General features: G+C 37.7%; 1 protein-coding gene across 1 annotated transcript in view; it reads right to left on the bottom strand.

Moving 5' to 3' along the window:
• The window catches only part of LOC131539367 (NACHT, LRR and PYD domains-containing protein 12-like), a 28,791-nt gene extending 7,719 nt beyond the window's left edge, over positions 1–21,072 (bottom strand). The window contains exons 1-6 of the mRNA XM_058773909.1: positions 20,463–21,072; positions 16,693–16,837; positions 12,433–14,277; positions 8,083–8,256; positions 3,156–3,329; positions 2,887–3,060 (exon numbers count right to left, since the gene is read on the bottom strand). Of these exons, the coding sequence (XP_058629892.1) occupies positions 2,887–3,060; positions 3,156–3,329; positions 8,083–8,256; positions 12,433–14,277; positions 16,693–16,802 (2,477 nt within the window). The 5' untranslated portion in view covers positions 16,803–16,837; positions 20,463–21,072. The remainder of the gene's footprint in view (positions 1–2,886; positions 3,061–3,155; positions 3,330–8,082; positions 8,257–12,432; positions 14,278–16,692; positions 16,838–20,462) is intronic.
• Between the last annotated feature and the right edge of the window lie 2,044 nt (positions 21,073–23,116).

The raw sequence follows: 23,116 nt of genomic DNA on the forward strand, positions 1-23,116 counted from the left end.
TTCATGGCCATTGCCACTCCCTCGCATATAGACCCTCGATCACAAAACATGTCTTGAAAATTTTAAATCAATATATTGTTTTCTGTGAATGAGTAAGCAGAATGATTTTCACATAATTTTGAAGTAAATATTCTAGGCTACAAGACTGATTACTCAAAAGTCTTGGTCAGGACTATTTAGTGTGGGTTTTAAGGCCTTATTTCAGCTACATTTTTTTTCCCAAAACTTACTAACCACGCATAATATTTTTTTTCTAAAAAATGCAAACATGTACATCCATCTTGGTCACATATTATTGTAGCACAGTTTGTGCTGAATACAAAAAAAGTTACATGTTGGTCAATAGTATGTTTTAAGTAGCTGAAATAAGCACAAATATCAGGGCATGTCAAAACATCTCAAGGGCCCCAAAATGACCTCAGACCCCAGAGGGTTAATTCCAGACTGCAATGCAAGCCAGACCATCCTGGATGAGGCAAACCATCCTGGATTAGGCTGATGACTGTACTGTTGTTTGCAAACTTCAGGAGCTTGACAGAGGGGTCTGTTGAAGTGCAGTCATTCGTGTACAAGGAAAAGAGCAGTGGGGAGAGAACACAACTCTGAGGAGTGCCAATATTGATAGCGAGGGTCCTGGTTGTGAGTTTCCCCAGTCTCACTAGCTGCTGCCTGTCTGTCAGGAAGCTGATGATCCACTGACAGATTGGGGTGGGCACGGAGACATGGTCAGGTTGTCTGAGAGAAGATCCAGCATCATGGTTATGAAGGCCAAGCTGAAGTCCACAAATAAGATTCTTGCGTAATTATCAGGTCTGTTGAGGTTTTGCAGGATGTTATGCAGTCCAATGTTGACTGCATCATCCACAGACTTGTTTGCAAACTGTACAAACAGTTGGCGAACTGAAGTGGTTCCAGCAAGTGTCCCGTGACGCCTTTCAGGTAGGCCAGGACCAGTTTCTCAAATGATTTCATGAACACAGACGTGAGAGTGACAGGTCTGTAATCATTAAGTCCAGTGATTTTGGGTTTTTTGGGGACCAGAATGATGGTGGAATGTTTGAAACGGCAGGGAACTTCACACACCTCCAATGATCTGTCGAAGATTTGTGTAAAAATTTGTTTTTTCTTTCTTTTCTTTTTTTCGAACCTTTCAGAGTAGCTTTTTTTTACCACCCTGATCTCCTTTGTTGGTCTGTTTCTGGCCTGGTTATACAAGATTTTATCCCCACTTCTGTAAGCATTCTCTTTGGCGTGACAAAGCTGTTTGAGTTTGCCAGTAAACCATGGTTCATCATTGCTGAATGATAAGAATGTTCTGGTGGGGACATATCCTCATGGATGCACATATCTTCATGGAAACTGATGAATGATGTTACAGTCTCCGTGAGCTCATCCAGATTGGTGCTTTTCCATCTGTGTCCTCCTGGTTGCGATTGTACATCTCACCCTAACTGACAAGCACAATCGCTGTCCTCAGTGATTAGGCCGAACCCATGCTGAGGCAACTTTTGTGGATATCCGCGATCCGCCCCAGTTCCTTTCTTCCTAGAAGTGCACGAGGAGCTGATGAAATTGTGGGAGGTACCTTTCTGCCATAACATGATATATTGGTTCCTCCGCTCTCACCACCCTTGGCCAATGAGGGAATACGCAGAGGTCCCCCAGGTGGACAGAGCAATTGCGGTGTAAATGCCATCATTTGGAGGGGCCGTCCCAGACTCCTGTCCAGAACATATAGTTTACCTCTTACCTAGTGATGAGAACTTATACTGCTTCTGGACAAGCTGCGTCCACTTTGCACACCATGGCAAAGGCTCAGGCCAGGGTTTGCGCAAGGGTGGTACCAACTCAGAGCATGCAGGAACTGCGTTCAGCGGCTGACTATGCCCTCCAGGCTATGAAGGTCAAGACGCAGGTTCAGGAGCGCCACTTGAGATGCAGGATGCTGAAAAAGTGCCCTTTCTCGAAGCTCCCATTTCTCTGGTTAGTCTCTTTTTGACACCGTTTTAAGAATTTGCACTGCAATTTTCCACAGTAATCAGGTGGGGACCTGCTTTGGCATGGGTCAGGTTCTACCCCTGCACCCCGAAGCAGCAGCCTCTGTCTGTTCGAGGCCCGTAACAGCCTGGGCCAGCAGTCAAGCCTGAAAAGAAACCCATCACTTGCAGGAAGGTGGCACATGCCAGCTCATCCTCAGGTTCCTAGAAACCTGTGAAAGGCTTCTTAGCAAACTGGAGATGGGCGACCCGAGGAGGAGGGTCCAGCTGACGAGCCTAGCTCCACTTCCAGAACAGTCACGAGGGTTACCATACAAAACGAGACGTTTCTTTCTGTTTCAATGTGATATTTTATTTGTTGAGGTTTTAAATGTGCTTTGATTTGTTAGTGTGTGTCTGTAGTTGGGCACTCAAATGAGCTCTGATAATTCTGATGAGTTTTTTTTTTTAAATCACACAGAACAAAATTAAACTGTTATAATGTGCAATGAAATAAATGTTTCTGTTCAAATAGCTATATAGAAAATATCTAGTTTTCCATTATACAGTACATTATACTTAATGTATTCAATAACAATTATGTCACACACACTACATAACTAGATCATATTTCGCATATGTACATTCATTGTGATGTCAGAAGAGGATTGTCTCCTCTCTAGGTTTTTCTCACCCACTACTTAAACATCTTACAATATTTTTTCATCTTTGGCAGCTCACTGTGGCTTTAGGACATCAAGACAATTTTTATGAAAGCAGCTCGGAAAGCATTTGGATTGTGAAAAGCACTATACAAATAAATTTGATTGGACATTGCTTTGTTTCCTTTTATTTGCCTGGTTTCCTTTTATTTCAATAAAACTAATGAAAATGAATGTGAAAATCACACCTCAGTATCTGCTGCTGACAGTTTGTATTCTTCAGTCCATCCGAGAGCAGCTTCACTCCTGAATCCTGCAGGTCATTGTTACTCAGATCCAGCTCTCTCAAAATGCACTTTGAGGATTGAAGAACTGATGACAAACTCTCACAACACTGAGCAGTGAGATTACAGCCAGCAAGACTGAAAGAGAGCAGAACACACAGATCAACAGTCAGATCATCTAGAGACAAACATCAATATTGTAACGGACTGACTGAAATTATGTGCTTTCACACCTCAGTATCTGCAGCTGACAGTTTGTATTCTTCAGTCCATCCGAGAGCAGCTTCACTCCTGAATCCTGCAGGTCATTGTTACTCAGATCCAGCTCTCTCATGACACAGTTTGAGGATTGAAGAGCTGATGACAAACTCTCACAGCAATGATGAGTGAGATTACAGATAGACAGTCTATAATAAAACAAGAGTGATTAAAACACTGATTAAAATGAGCACCAAGACATCTGGACAGAAATTTCTATTTAAATATTCTATTTAAAATCTATTTAAATAATTATCACTTCTCTGATATATGATATCTAGGTTTCTCATTGTTTTCCATTACACTGTACAGCAGGGGTGTCCAATCCTGCCCCTGGAGGGCCAACATCCTGCAAATTGTAGCTCCAACCAGCTCCAACATACTTGTCTGGAAGTTTCCAGTCAGTCTGAGGACCGTGATTAACTGGTTCAGGTGTTTTTAATTAGGATTGGACATAAACTGCAGGACAGTGGCCCTCCAGGAACAAGTTTTGACAACACTGCTGTATAGTAAGTTTTCCTGTCTTTAAAATGTTCAACGAAAATCTTATGACATATTTTTTAAGAAATAAAAATGAAATTAAAATATTAGGGAGGGACGATTGCACAGAGATCCAGTTAGAACTAATCTCCTGTGTGGAAAGGAGGGTAGATGCGCACATTTGAACTTAAACACTCTGAGCATACGTTTGCATACACTTACTGCACGTTTCATAAAACGTAAAAAATGTCAGCGTCTGTGAGTAAGAAAGAGCATACAAATGGATAAATATGAAAAGCGCGATTTAAACTAAATGTACGAAGCTAAAATAACCTCAACATTAACAACATTGAAATTAGAGCGCATGCATTTTTACACGCATCTGGCTGATAGATCAACCATGATTTATCTGTTAATCAGATATATTTAAAATCACTTTTTCTGTGTGCGTGCTTTGGATATGTGTGCACATGGGCAAAGAAACAAGATAGTCTATGTATGACTGGATGATTTATTCATATCCAAAACAAGACGATGTGAACATCATGGAGCGCTAAACACTCTCATGCAGAGCATGTTTCATTCATACTCGAAGCCAGAGGGCACTCTTACGCAGAAAGTCCAAAACGGCCTCGTAGAAGTAAGATATAATAACTTACAATGTGCAGGAAATCCCTAATATGGACAAAGGCATCCCGCTATCGCTGTAGCTAAAAAAAAGGTAATTTAATTTTAGGTTATTTCCAGGTAATTAATATAGTATATGAACAATACAGTGCTAATTGACATAACATTTATTAAAGTATAGAAAGTATTCTGCCTTATTATGTGTCTGTATAAACCAATCGTGAAATTGTCATTAGGAAAATGCCAAAAAAAAAAAGTATTATAGAATACAAATTATTGGTTACCGTCCAGCAGTGTATTTGATTTCTTAGCCAATTAAAAGACATAAGAAAAAATAAAGCCTGTCAATTAGACAAAAGTCAAAATTTGTTCTTTTTTTTTTACATTTCTGTCCCCCTTATTTCTGAAATGATGACTACGCCCCTATGTGTGCAGTACAGAAAACAGAGCATGAGTCCTCTTGTGCTTGAATGGTTTAAAGTCATATTAAAATGCACACAAAGGAATCAATAAGAGGAATCGAAATTTTAATTTTATAACAAGTAGACGATTCCTGACCTTAAAGGGATACTCCACCCTAAAATGAAAATTTTGTCATTAATCACTTACCCCCCATGTCGTTCCAAACCCGTAAAAGCTTCGTTCCTCTTCAGAACACAATTTAAAATATTTTGGATGAAAACCAGGAGGCTTGTGATTGTCATCAAATGCCAAGTAAATTACACTGTCAAGGCACAGAAAAGTATAAAAAACATAGTCAAAATAGTCCATCTGCCATCAGTAGTTCAAGTACAAAAAGTATTCTCGTCGCTTCATAAAATTCTGATTGAACCACTGATGGCAGATGGACTATTTTGACAATGTTTTTTTTAACTTTTCTGTACCTTGACAGTGTAATTTACTTGGCAGCCAATGGGACGGTCACAAACCTCCTGGTTTTCATCCAAAATATCTTAAATTGTGTTCCGAGGACGAACGAAGCTTTTATGGGTTTGGAACGACATGGGGGTAAGTGATTAATGACAAAATTTTCATTTTGGGGTGGAGTATCCCTTTAAGCATCCTATTCCAGAATTGGAATAGATTTTGGATTCCCAAACCTAGGTATGGGTTAACATATTAAATAAAATGCTCTTTTTTTCATCCTACCGAAAATGTGCCTGGAGTCCGCCTTTGTTATTATAACAAACTACACTTTCAATGTGATTTTAAACCATTCAAGTCAAGAAGACTCACAGTCACAGTTTTCTCTGCTGCACACACATCCTTGTGTAAGTGCTCTTTAGGCTGTTGATTTTTATTCATAGTATTCAGCTAACAATGAAACATTTTGCAATAAAATGATATCTAAGATTTTTCATACATATTTATTTATTACATTTTAATTTTTTATATTGGAATAGAAATTAGGAATTGACAAAAATTGGAATAATTGAAATTCAAACAATGCCCAACCTTACCCATACCCCACATTATTTTTTACTGGCACCTTTCTATTCACACTGTTTTAAACCCTTTCTTTTCTTTTAAACCTTCCTTTACCCTTCTTTGCTTTTGCCCTTCTTAAAAATAACCACATAACCTTATATAAGAATGTATTTTTCAAAATTAGTTATAAAACAGTTGCTCCTGGCAGCAGGAATAGGTTGTATGTTCGCTTAACATAGCGTCAAACATGACAATTTATGAGAGTAATATCATGTCTTGCTCCAAATTGACTATATAACATCAGTCGTTTGAAACAGTTAGCTTCTGTGGATCCATGCTGCTTCTTATCACATTGTGACAGAAAATATATTTTATAACATTCTATACTGTGATACAAGCTATGTCAATTAGCATTGCATTGTAGTTGTGTTTATTGTCTTCCATGTTTCATAAGTCAAAGCATCTCTATCTACGTTATTCAGCTGTAGTGATATCTGATGAATTTAATATAATATAAGGGATTTCCTGGGTCTCACCTGTGAAGCAGACATTACAGTACATGAGTTTTAGGGTAAGGGTTAACCCTGCTCCATAATGCTCACATCGTTTCATTTTGGGTAAAAATAGAAAAATAATACTAAACTACTTTGTAACGCAGTAACTTGAGTAGTTTTTCAGCAAACTGCTTTTTTACTCTTACTTGAGTCATATTATTTTTCAGTACTTTTACTTGTACTTAAGTAAATTATTCCTTAAGTAGCAATACTTTTAAGTACAATTTCTTAGTACTCTTTCCACCACTGCTTAAAGGGGTCATATGATGTTGCTAAAAATAACATTATTTTGTGTATTTGGTGTAATTCAATGTGTTTACGCGGTTCGAGGTTCAAAAAACACATTATTTTCCACATACTGTACATTATTTTTGCTCCTCTATGCTCCGCCTTTCTGAAACGCGCTGATTTTTACAAAGCTTATCATTCTGAGAAGCGAGGTGTGCTCTGATTGACCAGCTGTGACCGTTGTGATTGGCCAAATACCTCAAGCGTGTGATGGAAATGTTACGGCCCTTCCCATGTTGTGATGCCATGTCCCGGCCTTTTTACAGTCTATGTAGCAAATTCTTTAAATATCGAAACGTACTTACAGGCTGTGAGTCAGAAGCACCAGACTGTCCTTGCGACATTGGAATTGCTGTTCACAGCCATTCATAGTGTTCACATTGTAGGCTACTCTCTCCCAGGATCAGGAAATAGTCCTCCGTAAAATGCGCTGCACACACTCGAATATTTGCATTGTACTGTTCTGGAACAGTGTTGTAAATATAACTTAACCACTGATTTCTAGTTGTGTACTTCATTTGGAAGGCCAAACAAAGTACTTTCGCTTTCACAATGAAACACACAACATCTCCATGCCATGGCGTCTGCAGCAACAATACTACAGCAAGAATAAAAGTTATGCCTTCTTTCATTGCGTGAACGTTTGGGCGGTGTTATGCAAATCTTCCCACACCGTGACGTAGACATGTGGGGGCGTGTTTGAATGAGCCGTTTTAGGAGGGCAGAGTCTTAACTTTTATAAAGAATATCTCTTTGGGTTTGAGACTTTAGTCTTTGCAACTTTAGGGATCTTATCTATGCACAAACAGCTTGTAACACTCCAAAGAGAAAGGAAAACTTGAAATCGCATCATATGACCCCCTTAACACAGCCAAATCCCGCACAAAATCGCCTCTCAAACAGCACACGATTACCGAATTCAGTTCTCCCTCGCGTCTTAAAGGAGAAGTACACACAAAATGATCCACCAGACATTATAATGAAAAAAAAAAAATAGATGGGGGGAGGGGGGGCGCTATCTTTTTATACAAAAATGTATCTATCTATCTACCTATTCTAGATTTCTTCACACTGATGACCTTTTACTCTTCTATAGTAACGTGTATCGTAGCCGTAGCCTACGAGTCAATAGGTGTCATCATCATACAGTGTACATGCATGTCATACCCAAGTTTATTAGATCCATCTTGCAGTGTGATCTGCCAATGATCTTATAGGATTGCTAAAATCGTGCAGTGTGTAGAAGGTTTAAGAGAAATTAAATCTATATTAACAAAAGTACTGTTGTGAAGTAAATTACATATCAAAGGTTGTGTAAGGTGTCATGTGATCAGTTCTCTTTTTGCATTTGTTTCTGTTTCGAGTTATATGATGAGAGGAGAATAGCGCAGAGCAGTGTATTGCTGTGAAGAAGAGAGAAGTGCATGTGAAGCTGTATCAGCTTCTGTTCAGCTCCAGCCTCACATCCTTTTTTTCTTTCATTTCAATAAAATAAAATCAATAAAACTGAAAGTGAAAATCAAACCTCAGTATCTGAAGCTGACAGTTTGAATTCTTCAGTCCATCCGAGAGCAGCTTCACTCCTGAATCCTGCAAGTCATTGTTACTCAGATCCAGCTCTGTCAGGACACAGTTTGAGTATCGTAGAGCTGATGACAAACTCTCACAACACTGACCAGTGAGATTACAGCCAGCAAGACTAGAAGAGATGAAATAATAACAAAAATTAAAACAAAAATTAAATAACAATAAAGATGTAAGAGAGACTGACAGCTGTATGTCCTCAGGAACCTGAAACAAAATATTTGTATCATTCCAGCCTGAATCACAATAAATTGAGCCCCTGAGCGTAAGGAGATAATCTGATCATTTCAGGTTCATTAAGATCAGAGATCAGACAAGCACCTGGCTGTTTCTTCAGCTACTTCTGTGATTCAAATATTTACACATTCAAGACCTCAAAAATTCCTCCTCACTGCAAAAAGATAATTTGATGAAACCAAGCTGCTAAATGACAGTTTTCTATTGCCTCCACATTGTGATATGGTACCGTAGTAGATATTTGCTTCTGAGCACCTCCAGAACAGCACTTCAGTGCCTTCTTTACCTGATCAGTTTCATGAGTGTCCAGCAGCAGTGAAGTGACAAGAAGAGAGATGCAATGATGTTAGACAATCACAACAGCCAAAAACTTTACTAACATTATAAGTGAACCTCAAGGAACACATTAAAATAATAAAAAAGCATGTCATGACCCCTTTAAGATTCTAAGCTTGTTATTAAGTAGAAAATGTCTCATGTAGGAAATTATATCATGTACAGTATTTATGTAAAATACTGTACACAATATAATATAAAGTATTTATTAGGGATGCACCGGTATCAGGCCCGATACAGCACTCGTACTCATACTCATTAAAGTGCCCTGATACCAGAAGCCGATACCACACAGCATGTGAACAGAGCTGTGTCCAGACAAAGAAACACAGACAACAGAACAACAGAGAGCAGAATGGAGTTATTAGAGATTAAGGATGTCTATGAAGTACATGTATGTAATTAATAATGTTAAAGTTAAAAATTCAATATTCACGCCTGTATAGCTGATGTGATTGATCTGTTACGTAAAGCACACTGAGTGGATTGAACACTTGGTGGTGCAGATGTGCATGCTTGTTGTGCGAATATCTCTTTCTCACAGACATTGGTCGGATATGTCAAAAGCATGTAAGTAAAATAATGCACAAGTTATTTAAGTTACTTGACGTTAAGGAGAGACGGGAGGGAGAGTGAGAAAAAGAGAGCGCACTTCTGTTGCATAATCTTGATTGTTGTTTTCTCACTCAGCACATGCATCATTTAGACTAAACTTCCAACTAAATTAGAAGTATAACCTGAATTCTGGAAATGTTGGGACATTTTTTTTTTTATTTGAATAAAATGAAAACTAAAAGACTTTCAAATCACATGAGCCAATATTTTATTCACAATAGAACATAGAGAACATAAATGTTTAAACAGATAAATTTTACACTTTTATCCATTAAATGAGCTCATTTCAAATTTGATGCCTGCTACAAGCCTCAAAAAAGTTGGCACGGGGGCAACAAAGGGCTGAAAAAGAAAGAAATTTATCTAGCAACTAATTAAGTTAATTGACATCTGGGCCCATATTCTTAAAGATTCTAAGAATCCTTTTAGAGAGCTCCTAATTAAGCTAAAAAATTTCTAACTAAGAGTCTTAGCTTAAAAGTGATTCAGGAGCAATCTGAGAGTAACTCTGAGCGAGGAAAACGCAAAAACTTTTATCTTAGTGAGGAGGCGGGGCTGACCCCGTTGCTAGCTATGACACAGTCTTTTGAAGACTGTGATTGGTTGGTTGTCCAAGAAGAAAATAAAAGAGCGCTTTTAAGAGTAGGGTTTATTATTAAGCCTTCGCTTTGAAATTACAGGTGTCATTTTCCTGTTTCACCGTACTCTCTCTCTATCTCTCACACACACACACACACACATATATGTATATATATTCTTTATTTTTTTATTTACCACGCTGTCATACTTAACGTATTTTATAGGAAATGAACAGCGACACAATAAGGTTCTGAAAGTGCTGTAACAGACCCAAATCATCGCTGCTGCAGAGTTGCATTTTTCCATTTGCCAAATATGTTAATGTAGTTACTGTAGTGATTACGTCCATTTCTGGTGCTATGGCATTTCTGCGCGGTGTCGGAGATGTTAGCGTGTCTCTAATAAGATCGGTCACAAACATGATCCCTGCACGATCTAATATGTAGCATCTTATTAACGCACTGGCATGCATTATGTGCAACACATTTCTTCTCTCTCTTCATGTTTCGTCCATTTTCTCCACTGCTAAAGAAACTCTTAAGCCTCTTACTTCTAACAATTTTGGACCTTAAGACCTCTTTTAAGGGTTAAGATGCTTTCTGAATTTCTTTTTTCTTTACTAGGATCTTTTCTTTAATTTTAAGAGGAAACACCCACATTTCTAGCAACTCTTAGCACTATGATTTTTCATGAATACGGGCCCAGATCTTTCACCTATAGAGAACATTTGGTGCATCATTAAACAAAAAATACGTCAAAGACAACCACAAACTCTTCAGCAGCTGGAAACCTATATCAGGCAAGAATGGGACCAAATTCCAACACCAAAACTCCAGAAACTCATAACCTCGATGCCCAGACGTCTTTGAACTGTTTTGAAAAGAAGAGGAGATGCTACACCATGGTAAACATGCCCCCGTCCCAACTATTTTGAGACCTGTAGCAGGCATCAAATTTGAAATGAGCTCATTTTGTGCATTAAATTGTAAAATTTCTCAGTTTAAAAATTTGTTATGTTATCTATGTTCTATTGTGAATAAAATATTGGCTCATGTGATTTGAAATTGTCATTATATTCAAATTTAAAAAACGTTCTAACATTTCCGGAATTCGGGTTGTATTAAATAAACAAAATTATAGGGGCATTCACTATAAACAAGATTTATTTTAACCGTCAAGCATACACTTTATTTAAAGCGAAAGTGAAACTAGTAGCCTGTACGTGTCTCTCTGCACCAATACAAATCTGTGCGCACGTTGGGAATGTTTTGCTTGTTGACGTTAATTGCATTATATGAGTGGCTATGGAATATAAGTCGCAGCTCATTTCAGATGATAAAAAATGCAACTTATGCTTCAGAAAATATGTTCATCGCTGTTACAGGATGTATGCATAATGAGCGGTTCCTTGCATTGTTACAAGAAAATGTCTTACAATTACAGTACTGAGCCGCTGCAATGGAGCAGCTCTAATGCACTGTTAAATTACAGATGAAATATGATTTAGCAATAAAATGAACAGTGAAAGTAACAAAAGCTTGTACAATACTTTTTAATGGGTATAATTAAGTGTGAAAATAACTGAAGGAAATCTATTTGCTAAATGATCTAAGTCATATAACATAACTCATATTCTTTTGGTGTCTGTACCCAGTATTTTTTTTTAATTACAAATGGCATGAAAATACAGGTATCGGTACTCTGTATTTTACTCTTTTACATAAATACTCTGTCTAGTATTTACGTAAAAGTGCTTGAATAGTTTGTCTAAGATTATGTATATAAAGTCAACTATCTACTGTATATGTATAGTTAGATTACCGCTCTCAGTATGTTAGCCATGTATAGGTTCATAATTGTTTCTTTCTTCTATTGTTGTATGTTTATATTATGTTTAAATATGAAGCACTGTGGTCTTGCGAGGCAAAACATTTCATTCCACTGTATGTCAACACATGTAGCCAAATGACAATAAAGCTGAACTTGAACTTGACTGATTTTATAGAATGAATGAATGAGCCATTTTTGTAACACTTTACTATGTACTACTGTACACCCAAAGCATTATATATAATCAAATCAAGGGGTCTCTCCTCATCCACCTCCAATGTGCAGCATCCGCTTGGATGATGCAATGGCAGCCACAGTACAACAGTGCCAGTGAACTCACCACAAGCCAGCTATAGGTGGAGAGGAAAAAGTAATAGAGCCAATTCAGTGAATGGGGATTATTAGGAGGCCATGATTGATAAGTGCCTTGATTGGATGTTAGCCAGGACACTGGGGTTACAACCCCTACTCATTATGAAAAGTGCCAAGAGATTTTTAACATCTCATTCAAAGGACGGTGCTGTAACACCTCTTACAGCAGCAACCTAGTTTTCCCTAGGAGGTCTCCCATCCATGTACTGACCTGGCTCAACCCTGCTTAGCTTCAGTGGGCAACTAGTCTTGGGCTATAGGGTGAAAAATGCTATATCCATTATTAAACATGATTCTTCATTTGTTAATAATTAACACTCACAGAGCTGTTGTGCAGTTGATTACAGCTGGTATCAGTCTTTTTCTACCCTCATAAGATGTGTTGTATTTCATGGGGTTCAGCTCATCCAGCGGCTCCTCTGACATCTGAAGCATGTAGGCAATTGATGAGCAGTGAGCAGGAGAGAGTTTCTTCTCTGAGTGTTTGTCTGATTTCACAAACTTCTGAATCTCTCTGGACAGAGTCTGATCTTTCACCTCCAGCAGACAGAGGAACAGATTGATAGATTGATCAGATGAGAGATTATGGAAACCTTTGATCTTCTCTTTAATGTACTGTGTGGTTCTCCTGATGCTCTGTGGGCTGTTCTCTGTGTGTGTCAGTAGATCCTGTAAGAGTCTCTGATTGGACTCCAGTGAGACACCAAGCAGGAACCGCAGGAACAGATCCAGCTGTCCATTCTCACTCTTGAGAGTTTTAACTACTGCTGATGTCAATAAATCATACAGAGAGTCTCCAAACCTGTAAAATCTGAATTCATACAGAAAGAACTGTAGTGACTCCATATTCTTTGTTAAATAGCAGTAAAACACATAGAAAGCAGCGAGAAACTCCTGAACGCTCAGATGAATGAAGCTGTAGACTTTCCTCTGATGAATCACAGATTCCTCCTTAAAGATCTCAGTGCAAATCCCAGAATACACTGAGGCGTCAGTGATGTCTATGCCGCTCTCAATCAGGTCCTCCTCATAGAACATCACATTGCCCTTCATCAGCTGTTTGAAAGCCACTTCAGCAAGTTTCACAATCACTTCTCTGTTGGACTGGAGTTTCTCTGGATTTCTCTCTTCATACTTCTGGTTCCTCGTGTTGATCTGAATCAGCAGGAAGTGGATGTACATTTCAGTCAGAGTTTGAGGGATTTCTGCACTCAGATCTTCTTCCAGGAGCTTCTGAAGCACAGTGGATGAGATCCAGCAGAAGACAGGGATGTGGCACATTATGTGGAGGCTTCTTGCTCTTCTGATGTGTGAGATGATTCTGCTGGCTTGATGCTGGTCACTAATTCTCTTCCTGAAATATTCCTCCTTCTGAGGCTCATTGAATCCCTGAATTTCTGTCAGACGGTTGATATATTTGGAGGGGATCTGATTGGCTGCTGCTGGTCTGGAGGTGATCCAGATGAGAGCAGAGGGAAGCAGATCTCCTTTCATGAGGTTTGACATCAACACATCCACTGATGAAGTCTTAGTCACATCACAAACTTTCTGAGCGTCTGAAAACATCAGTGTGATTCTGCTTTCATCCAGACCATCAAAGATGAACACAACTTTACACTGATCATAAATCCTTGAGTCCAGATCTTGAAGTTCAGGATAAATGTCCAGCAAAAGTCTGTGAAGACTGTACTGATTATCTCGGATCAAGTTCAGCTCTCGAAATGGAAGCAAAAACATAAAATCTACATCCTGATTGGCTTTTCCCTCGGCCCAGTCCAGAATGAACTTCTGCACAGAGACGGTTTTTCCGATTCCAGCAATGCCTTTAGTCAGAACAGTCTTGATTTGGTCTTTCTCCTCACATCCTGGTTCTGGTGAGGCTTTAAAGATGTCATTGCAGTAGATTGGAGTGTCTTGTGAGTCTTGTGTTCTGTCTGTTTTCTCCATCTGTAAAACCTCATGCTCTTCATTCACTCCTTCGCTCTCTCCCTCTATGATGTAGAGCTGTGTATAGATCCTGTTCAGGAGGGTTTCATCCTCCTGGAGTTTCATTCCCTCAAATAATCTCTCATACTTGTTCTTCATGCTGGTTTTGAGCTGGTCTTTGACTGTCTGTAGTTCATCATCCACTGGTTTAGGAGAATCCTGGGCTCCAGTCTGATCATCTCTAATTGGTAATAAAATACAAACATGTTTGTGAATAAAACATACAAGGAACAGCAACTTAAGACAAACTCCTGTTAAATGCATGTCTACAGTATAATTGAAGAGTTTATTTGCAAAAACTGATGAACACCACTTTTTAAAAAAAAATGAACTGAGTGCCGTGCATTATTCTCCACATATAGTGCGATCTGAACCCTAAACACGTTTTGTCAAAAAAGCCGGTATTGTCCACTTTCAAGGCATCGCGAGTTCCTTTACTGTTTGTGAACAGAAGCCGATAAGTCCATTTTAGCAAATAAGCGCGCTGTATTCAGGTCAGGTGACAAGGCTACTTTCACTTTGAAAAGATGTGCTAGCTGAGAGGAGTTTCGTCAAAGCTGACTAAAAGTGATCGAGGATGGATAATTTCGGTGAACTTGATGAACCCGTGATATCTTCTTCAGGGCGTAAAAGAAAATTAAAAGCTGAAACCTTTTCACAGAACCTTGCAATAGCAGCGTGTTACAATGGTGAGGGAAAAGCTCTGTGTATTGCGTGTAATCACATCCATAAATCTATGATCACAACAATAACAACCTTTGTCAGGCATCTACATTGTCAACTGAGGAGATTACAAAGATTAAATGAGTGGGTTTTTTTTAAACTCTAAAACATGAAATGTGGAGTTATCTGCTTTTGCCAAAAAAAAAACGAGTGTTGGAGTTATCTGCTTTTGCTACAAAACAAACTTTTAATATATATAAAAGAAATATATTTTCAATGAACTTTAATTTTGTAAGTTACCTGTATTTGTTTAAGTTATTATTACTTAAATCAAAACATACAGTGCCCGGGAGGGGACGTCTTCGGTTCACTTAGTTTTGTCATAGCCACGAGATATTAATTCGTGGGAGCGTCATATTAACTCGTGGGAACGTGATATTATGTCGTGGCCATGAGATCGTTTTGTCGCGGTAACGACATCCTTATGTCGTGGCCTCGAGATGTTATGTTGAGGGAACAACATCCATTTCTCGTGGCCACGACTTCTTATGCTGAGGGAACGACATTTTTCTTGTGGCCACGAGTTTAATGCATAAATAAACCATAGCATAGCAACCTGGGATTATCAGAGATGGATTCATTAATATTTTATTTTTAATTAAGAAATGATTATATTAATTATTATAGAAATTATTACATAATTAAATTATTATATTGACCAATGACCATAGGCTACCGGACTGTAGGCAATGGCACGCGATGTACACAGCATTCGTATTAAGTTTATCATGAATAGGCTAAATGTTACAAAAAGTACATAAAATAAAATAGACCTACAAGAAAACATTTTTATCCATCCCACAGTCTTGCTAGCTGTGTGTGTCCATTAACTGATTGTCTTTTTCTGTAATATTTGTATATTATTATTAGCTATTATCATCATCATCATCATTATTATTATTAGCCTATTATTATATTTTTATATTCGTTTTTTTCCCTTCATTTCGATCTCTTTACATAACGTTCTGACTAGTTTTGTAAATAAGCCTACTCTAAATGCTCGACATAAAGCTTTGATTATGCTGACTGGAATTTATAGCCTATTGGAAATGCAGTTTAAAGGTTGAATTTCAACATATATTTCTTTTTTTTCTGCGAATTAATAATTATTAATATTATAGCCTACTGCCTAGTGTTTGGTTGAGGAATGAATCATTCATGTAGTTTCATTTGTAAATGAAAACACAACACGCTCATTTATCATCACGCACTAGCATAAATAGCCTACAATCATAAAGTATTGGCATAATTGTCAGGCGTTTACATTATTTTCAAAATATATGGTCGCAAATAGCATAATTATACAGAACGTTAATTAGGTAAAGCGATACAGGAATTGAAAGGGGAAATAGTAAAATATTATATTTATATGAAATAAATATTAAAAAATAGCCCTAACAAGTTAATATAACCTAATAATAATAATAATAATATACAAATATTAAATGAAATGTTTAATGTTAATAAAAATGTTTTATCAATCTCTGATAATACCAGGTTGCTATGGTCACGTATTTTGTTTACGCATTAAACTCGTTGCCAGGAGAAAAATATGTGGTTCCCTCAACATAAGAAGTCGTGGTCACGAGAAATGGATGTTGTTCCCTCAACGTAACATCTCGAGGCCACGACATAATATCACATTCCCTCGACTTAATATGTCGTGGCCACGACAAAACTAAGTGAACCAAAGACGGCCCCCCCGGGCACCGTAAAAACCGCTGGGTGCTGGTGATCTGACTCCCCCTTCTGGTGACAGGTGATACAATAATTCATATGCATCTTTACACTGTAATTAACACAATAATAGTTCAGATGATCTGTGATGTTGTAGAAATAATTATATTTTCTTAAGTACTGGACGGTGTCTTACCTGGGGTCAGAAGTCACTGGTTCATGACTGAATGTAGGAGGATGATTTATGGATTGATTGCTCTTCAGAGATACACAGCTGGGTTCCAGAGCTCTCAGACTTTTCCTCATTTCAAAGACTGACTTTATCCCTGTATATGGAAACACTGACAACATCATATTAATATTACATTAACATTTATGCATTTAGCCCAGGTGAAAAAAGTGCACTTTCCTAATGTACTTAAAGTGCTATATGTTTGCACACTAATTTTGTACTTAATATACTAAAAATTATTTTTAGTGCTTCTTAAGACAGACTTAAGTTCATCTAAGTGTACTCAAATGTGCTATTTTGGGTCACCATGAATGTGAACTAAGTGAACTTGAGTTTCAGCCAGAGCATACATGTTAAGGCTTTTACACAGCAGAAATAAACATGACAACAGCCACTATAGATTATATAAGATAATAAACACACGATTACGATAGGATATGGTTTGTATATGATTTTCTTGAGATTTGGATATTTTCATAACAATAATGAATGTGTAACCTTTCATCTGAAATGCTAATTTGTACAGCAATTACAAAAGGCTATAAATGGCATATTTTAACAACAGTAAACGGCCAAATTCCACATGTGATCGCAAAAGGAAGTTATTACAAACACTAGATGGAGGTTTAAAGTGAGTTTTGAGTAAAAGTGTACTATTAATCTCATAAATTGTCTTATGTAGTAGCATTATATTAATGTTAGCTCTAATGCACCTGCAGAACAGATCCAATTCTTCTTCTTAATGCATTTTGTCATGATACTTCACGTAAGGTCGCAAGAAAATGTTTTGTTGTATTTATTTAGAAATACTTTTGATAATAGTTGGGTAAATGCATACTGGGATTAAAGCGATGTGGCTTGGTAAACGTTTTATTGCTAGTATAAAGGCTGAATAAAAAACAAAAGAATAATGATAAAAGAATAATAAGGATTATGTCTCATATCTGGCGGAGGTATGAAAGGTTCTGTTTCCTTAAACTAGTTTGTCATGCATTTCATAATTTTAAAACATTTACAGGTAAATCCTAGTATTTTAAACCCTTGGACCCTATCCAAGCTAGGAACACAACCATATTCAGATAGCTATGCTATGTGAGCAATAGCAGCCGGTATACATAAGACCACTGAAGAGGCTGGAAGCCTAGAGGAGCTGGAAGATTGCTACCAACAATCTCAGCTAGAACACAGTTATTCGCAGATAGCTATATCCAAAGGGTCTTATGAAATGAACCTTCCTAAGAGCTGCCCAGACCAAGGGAATGGCTAGCTACATAAAATCCCGCAGGGGAGAAGCACTGTCTAGCAGTGCCAAATTTTTTTTTTGTGTATTGATGTCTATTGTCTCTGTTCCTTAAGCCTGATTTGTAAAGTGACCTTGAGTGCTAGAAAGGCGCTATATAAATAAAAATTATTATTATTATTATTATACATTTCGAGGTCCCGGAAACAAAGCGGGGTGACGGAACTCCAGTCTTCAGAGACTTTGTTTTTGACATAATAATAATAATAATAACAATAATCATAAATTATTTTTGAGCAGCAAATCAGAATGATTACTAATTGATCATGTGACTGGAGTAATGATGCTAAAAATTCAGCTTTGAAATCACAGGAATAAATTACATTTTAAAATATATTCAAATAGAAAACCTTTATTTTAAATAGTAAAAATCTTTATTTTTACTGTTTTTGCTGTACTTTGGATCAAATAAATGTAGGCTTGGTGAGCAGAAGAGACTTCTGTAAAAAACATAAAAAATCTTAAGGTTCAAAAACTGGTAGTGTATGTATAATTGAAGTAAAAAGTAGTTGTTTCTGCAAGAAGCTATATTGTTACAGTAAACACATTTTTATGTTAACATTTTTTGTTGAGCAAAATAAAATCTAATCAACTGATTTTAAGTGGAAACACATGACTTAATTGAATCAACTTGACTTTACACCAACAAACTACATTTTTATAGGTTACATCAAGACCATTGGCAAGGAGAGTCAGAAGGAAAGACATTATTTTCACTCAGGTTTGTACATAAAAAAAGAATGATTAGCACATTTATTTGTCTGGACAGCTGTGCTGAATTAATGTTCAATGCTTATCATGTGACAACACTGTAGCATACTACTCTGAAACATTATTTGTTGCATACTGTATACTGTTTCACACTAGGCTTGCTGCAATAGTCGGTGTTAAAGTGCCAATTTCTTATTTTTTTTTTATTTATTTTTTTTTTTTATTTAAACTTTGTGTAAGTTATTTGTTATTTTATATTTGACCTATAGCATGGTGTATTTTTATTTGTTTTAACTTACACTATATTGCCAAAAGTATTGGGTCACCCACTTCTAATGAACAGGTTTGACTACTTTAGTCATTTCCATGAGTACAAATCTTAATGTTAAAGCAAATAATGATTATAATGATCTAATTTTAAAGCAACAGTTTGGACAGGACCCTTTTCTATTCTAACATGACAATGCCTCTGTGTATAACTCAAGGTTCAAAAAGAAATGATTGACTGAGTCAGTGTGGAAGAACTTGACTGGTCTGCAGAAAGCCAAGTCCTAATTCAAGCTGAACACCTCTGGTGTGACTTTAAATGCAGACCTTGAGCCAAAAACTCATCACCAAACACCAATGACTTGTACATACACTATATGGACAAACGTATTGGGACACCCCCTTCTTTAGAACAGAAAAAGGCACTTCCAAAACTGTGGCAACAAAGATGGAAACATAATTCATTTATTTAAAAATTGTATTTCCATCTCTGTTGCAACAGTTTTGGAAGTGTCTAAAATGACTGTACCCATGTGTACAAGTCATTGGTGTTTGGTGATGAGTTTTTGGCTCAAGGTCTGCATTTAAAGTCACACCAGAGGTGTTCAGCTTGGATTAGGATTTTGCTTTCTGCAGACCAGTCAAGTTCTTCCACACTGACTAAATCAGTCATTTCTTTTTGAACCTTGCCTCATACACAGAGGCATTGTTATGTTAGAATAGAAAAGGGTCCTGTCCAAACTGTTGCTTTAAAATTAGAAGCAAACAATTCCCTAGAATATCATTATATGCTTAAACATTAAGATTTTTACTCCTCGAAATTACTGAGGTAGTCAAACCTGTTCATTAGAAGGGGGTGACCCAATACTTTTGGCAATATCGTGTATATAAGTGAGTTTGTCATTGTACTGTTTTGTTGCTGTCCATTCGAGAATTGATGCCGACTTTCTGCTAATTTGAAAGTGAAAGCAAAATGCACACAGGTATTTACAAGCTATTTAAAAGCAATGAAAAGCGAGGAAAAGAGGAACTCCAATGAATTCCACAAACTTTCCTCACTGTCACAACCCTACACTATTCTGAAAAAATAGTAGGCAGTGTGCACTATGTACTGGGCAGTAAGCAGTAAATTAGTGTGCTATTCTGAACACAGCCGTACATTTTTAAAATGGCAAAGAACAGTGCAGTTTCTGTAGCTAACTGTAGGTTTTATATTTTGCTAAATACAGCCAACCAGTTAACGGTTTGTATTTCAGTTATGTACACATAACTGTATCTGGGACCATTTGATGGAAATTCGTTCAGAAGTGGGAAAAAGGATATTTCCGACAGCACATGAAGGCAGCATTATTACTTCAGTGTATTTAGTTCAATAGTAGTGTTTGATACACTCTTGACATACAATAACATAATATAATAACATGACACAATTTAAGTAAAGACTAACTGAACTTACCATGATATGAGAGTCTTTATAAGAGTTTTTAAAGTCCAGTGTCGAAAAAGTTTCAGTTTCAACTCGCATGACGTCCTCAGGTCGCTCGAGAGCTCAGAGGCGCTGAAGGACCTTTCATGTGTAACTCTCTATTTAGTGCCTGATTAGAAAACAAGTGCTGCATCCTAATTCACCAACTTATACTATACCCTAAAAGCAGTGGCGAACAGTCACTTTTTTAACCGGGTATGTTGAGTGCCAAGATTAAATGTGCCATACAATGGAAAACTGTATTTACCTTGCCATAGTTGAATAATAAGAGTTCTGTACATGGAAATGACACACCGTGAGCCTCAAACACCATTGTTTCCTCCTCCTTATGTAAATCTCGTGAGTAAAAAAGACCACTGAAAAATAGGCGAATCAGAACATAACACCGACTTGTGAGGTAACAGTTGGGATCACTAATAGTTAATATAGATCACTGATTTACAGATCCTGAGCACCACTGACAAGCATCTGATCTTGTAAACTGTGTGGTAAGTACTGCTGCTCCATAGTATAAACGGAGTTCATGCAATCGCGAATCACAAAAGCAAAAGTGAAAGTAAAAACCCGACGATATAACTGCGAGAGAAAGTATTGAAATATATAATTTCCTCCCTGTTTCCTTCCTGCTGTGTGAGCTAGTGAAATGAGCCGCACTGTGAAACAGCCAATCAGAGCAGAGCTCAATTTATCTCCAATCCTTCTGCTATTGTTTCAGGTTTATCCATTGTTATTTGATCCATTGAAAAACTGTCTTCCTCTTATCCACATTAGCAGCAACTTTTTCATGACCCCAAGACGGCTCTGGTGCATATAGTCTATGGGGAACGATTTGACCATGTCAACAGGGAGAACGGAGAAAGGTGAAAGTCCTTCTGATGGTGTTCTGGTTGCCAGCACTCCCTGAATGATTGGTCTGTCCTCAAGGTCAGATTGTCAACTTCAAGATAGGTCATCCGACCATCTCAGGATCCCCCTGGGTGCATCTGTCACACCTATAGTAATCAGAAAACTGCTTCACACACTTGATTATTGCACAGGTGTGCTTTAGGCTGACCACAATAAAAGGCCACTCTAAAATGTGCAGTTTTACTGTATTGGGGGGGTCTGGGTGGGGATCCGAAAACCAGTCAGTATCTGGTGTGACCACCATTTGCCTCACGCAGAGCAACACATCTCCTTTACATAGAGTTGATCAGGTTGTTGATTGTGGCCTGTGGAATGTTGGTCCACTCCTCTTCAATGGCTTAATTAAAACAAACTTAATTATGCGTTACGGACGTGACCATTACGGACGCTTCATATTAAATCATGCAAGTGACCAGCTCATATTTGTTCACCATGATGTTGCTATTAAAATCATTGACTCACATTACATTTCTCTTACTGTACATCGGAACGTTTCAGAAACCAATTCAGTCTAGTAACATTTTATAAATACATTTTTAATGAAGAGAACATCATTAAGATTTAAATATCGCCATAATTAATAAACAATTTTCGCCATAAATAATTATTACAGTATCAGAGAGAGAGAGAGAGAGACGAATAGATGTGCGCAAATGTTTACTCAGCTGATCGTCTCATCAGGCATCCTAAAATCTGGCCCACTCCTGCAGAGTTTAGCTCTAACCCTAATCAAACACACCTGAGCATGCTAATCAGAGTCTTCAAGATCATTAGAAAATCACAGGTAGGTGAGTTTGATCAGGGTTGGATCAACTAAACTGTGCAGCAGATTGGCCCTCCAGGGAAAGATTTGAGGAACCCTGGGGTGTTTCTCAAACGGAAGGCTGGATCCTACCGAGGCTGCGTCCTTCCTAGTTCAGTCCTTCAGAGTCCTGTAGGCTAGACTCCTCATCGGCATATAAACGCTAGAATGAGACGCTCTAGTAAGTGCGCGTGGCTACGTCACATATGTTCCCGCCCTTACCATCACGGCACAAAAACACTAATAAAACTTAGTTTTTGGAAAAAAACCTTTGTATTACAAATCTTTATATTATTTGGCTTTCTATTAATGCAATACATTGAAAAACCGCCATCTATGATCTCCCTGTGGCATAAACTATTGGCAGTTTAGCGTTTAAGTAATTTACACCAAAACAAAAGATAACATCTATCGTTTCATGTCCGAAAACATTATTTTTGTCTTAGATTTCATAATAAATTCAGACAAGCTCAGTACTGACTCATTTTTCGTCAGTTTATTTTCATGAAATGGAATGGGTACAAAGGATTGTGGGTGATTGAAGGTCACGGAGGATACATCCCATGCATCCTTCAAATTCAGCTGAAAGAAGGACGCGAAACGAAGGCTGTCTTCCAAGGATCCTTCCGATTGAGATGGCCTTCAGCGACGTTTGATGACGTGGCAGCCGAGATATGCAACCTTTGTAGGATGCAGCCTTCTGTTTGAGAAACACCCCTGGTCTACATCTTACCTTAAAGGACACGCCTCTCGTAATGATGCGTGTTCCCTTTTCCTCACTTTCTTTCCCGTGTGCGCCCTCTGTTGACCAGGAGGAGTTATTTCTGAGGTGATTGCAGGTCTATTTCTGGATAAATATCTACTTTGTGGCCATGGAGTGTACAATGAAAGAATCCGTTCAGTTTAAAAAAAATAA

The sequence above is a fragment of the Onychostoma macrolepis genome, chromosome 04 (genome assembly GCF_012432095.1).
Source record: "Onychostoma macrolepis isolate SWU-2019 chromosome 04, ASM1243209v1, whole genome shotgun sequence".
In the NCBI taxonomy this organism is placed as follows: domain Eukaryota; kingdom Metazoa; phylum Chordata; class Actinopteri; order Cypriniformes; family Cyprinidae; genus Onychostoma; species Onychostoma macrolepis.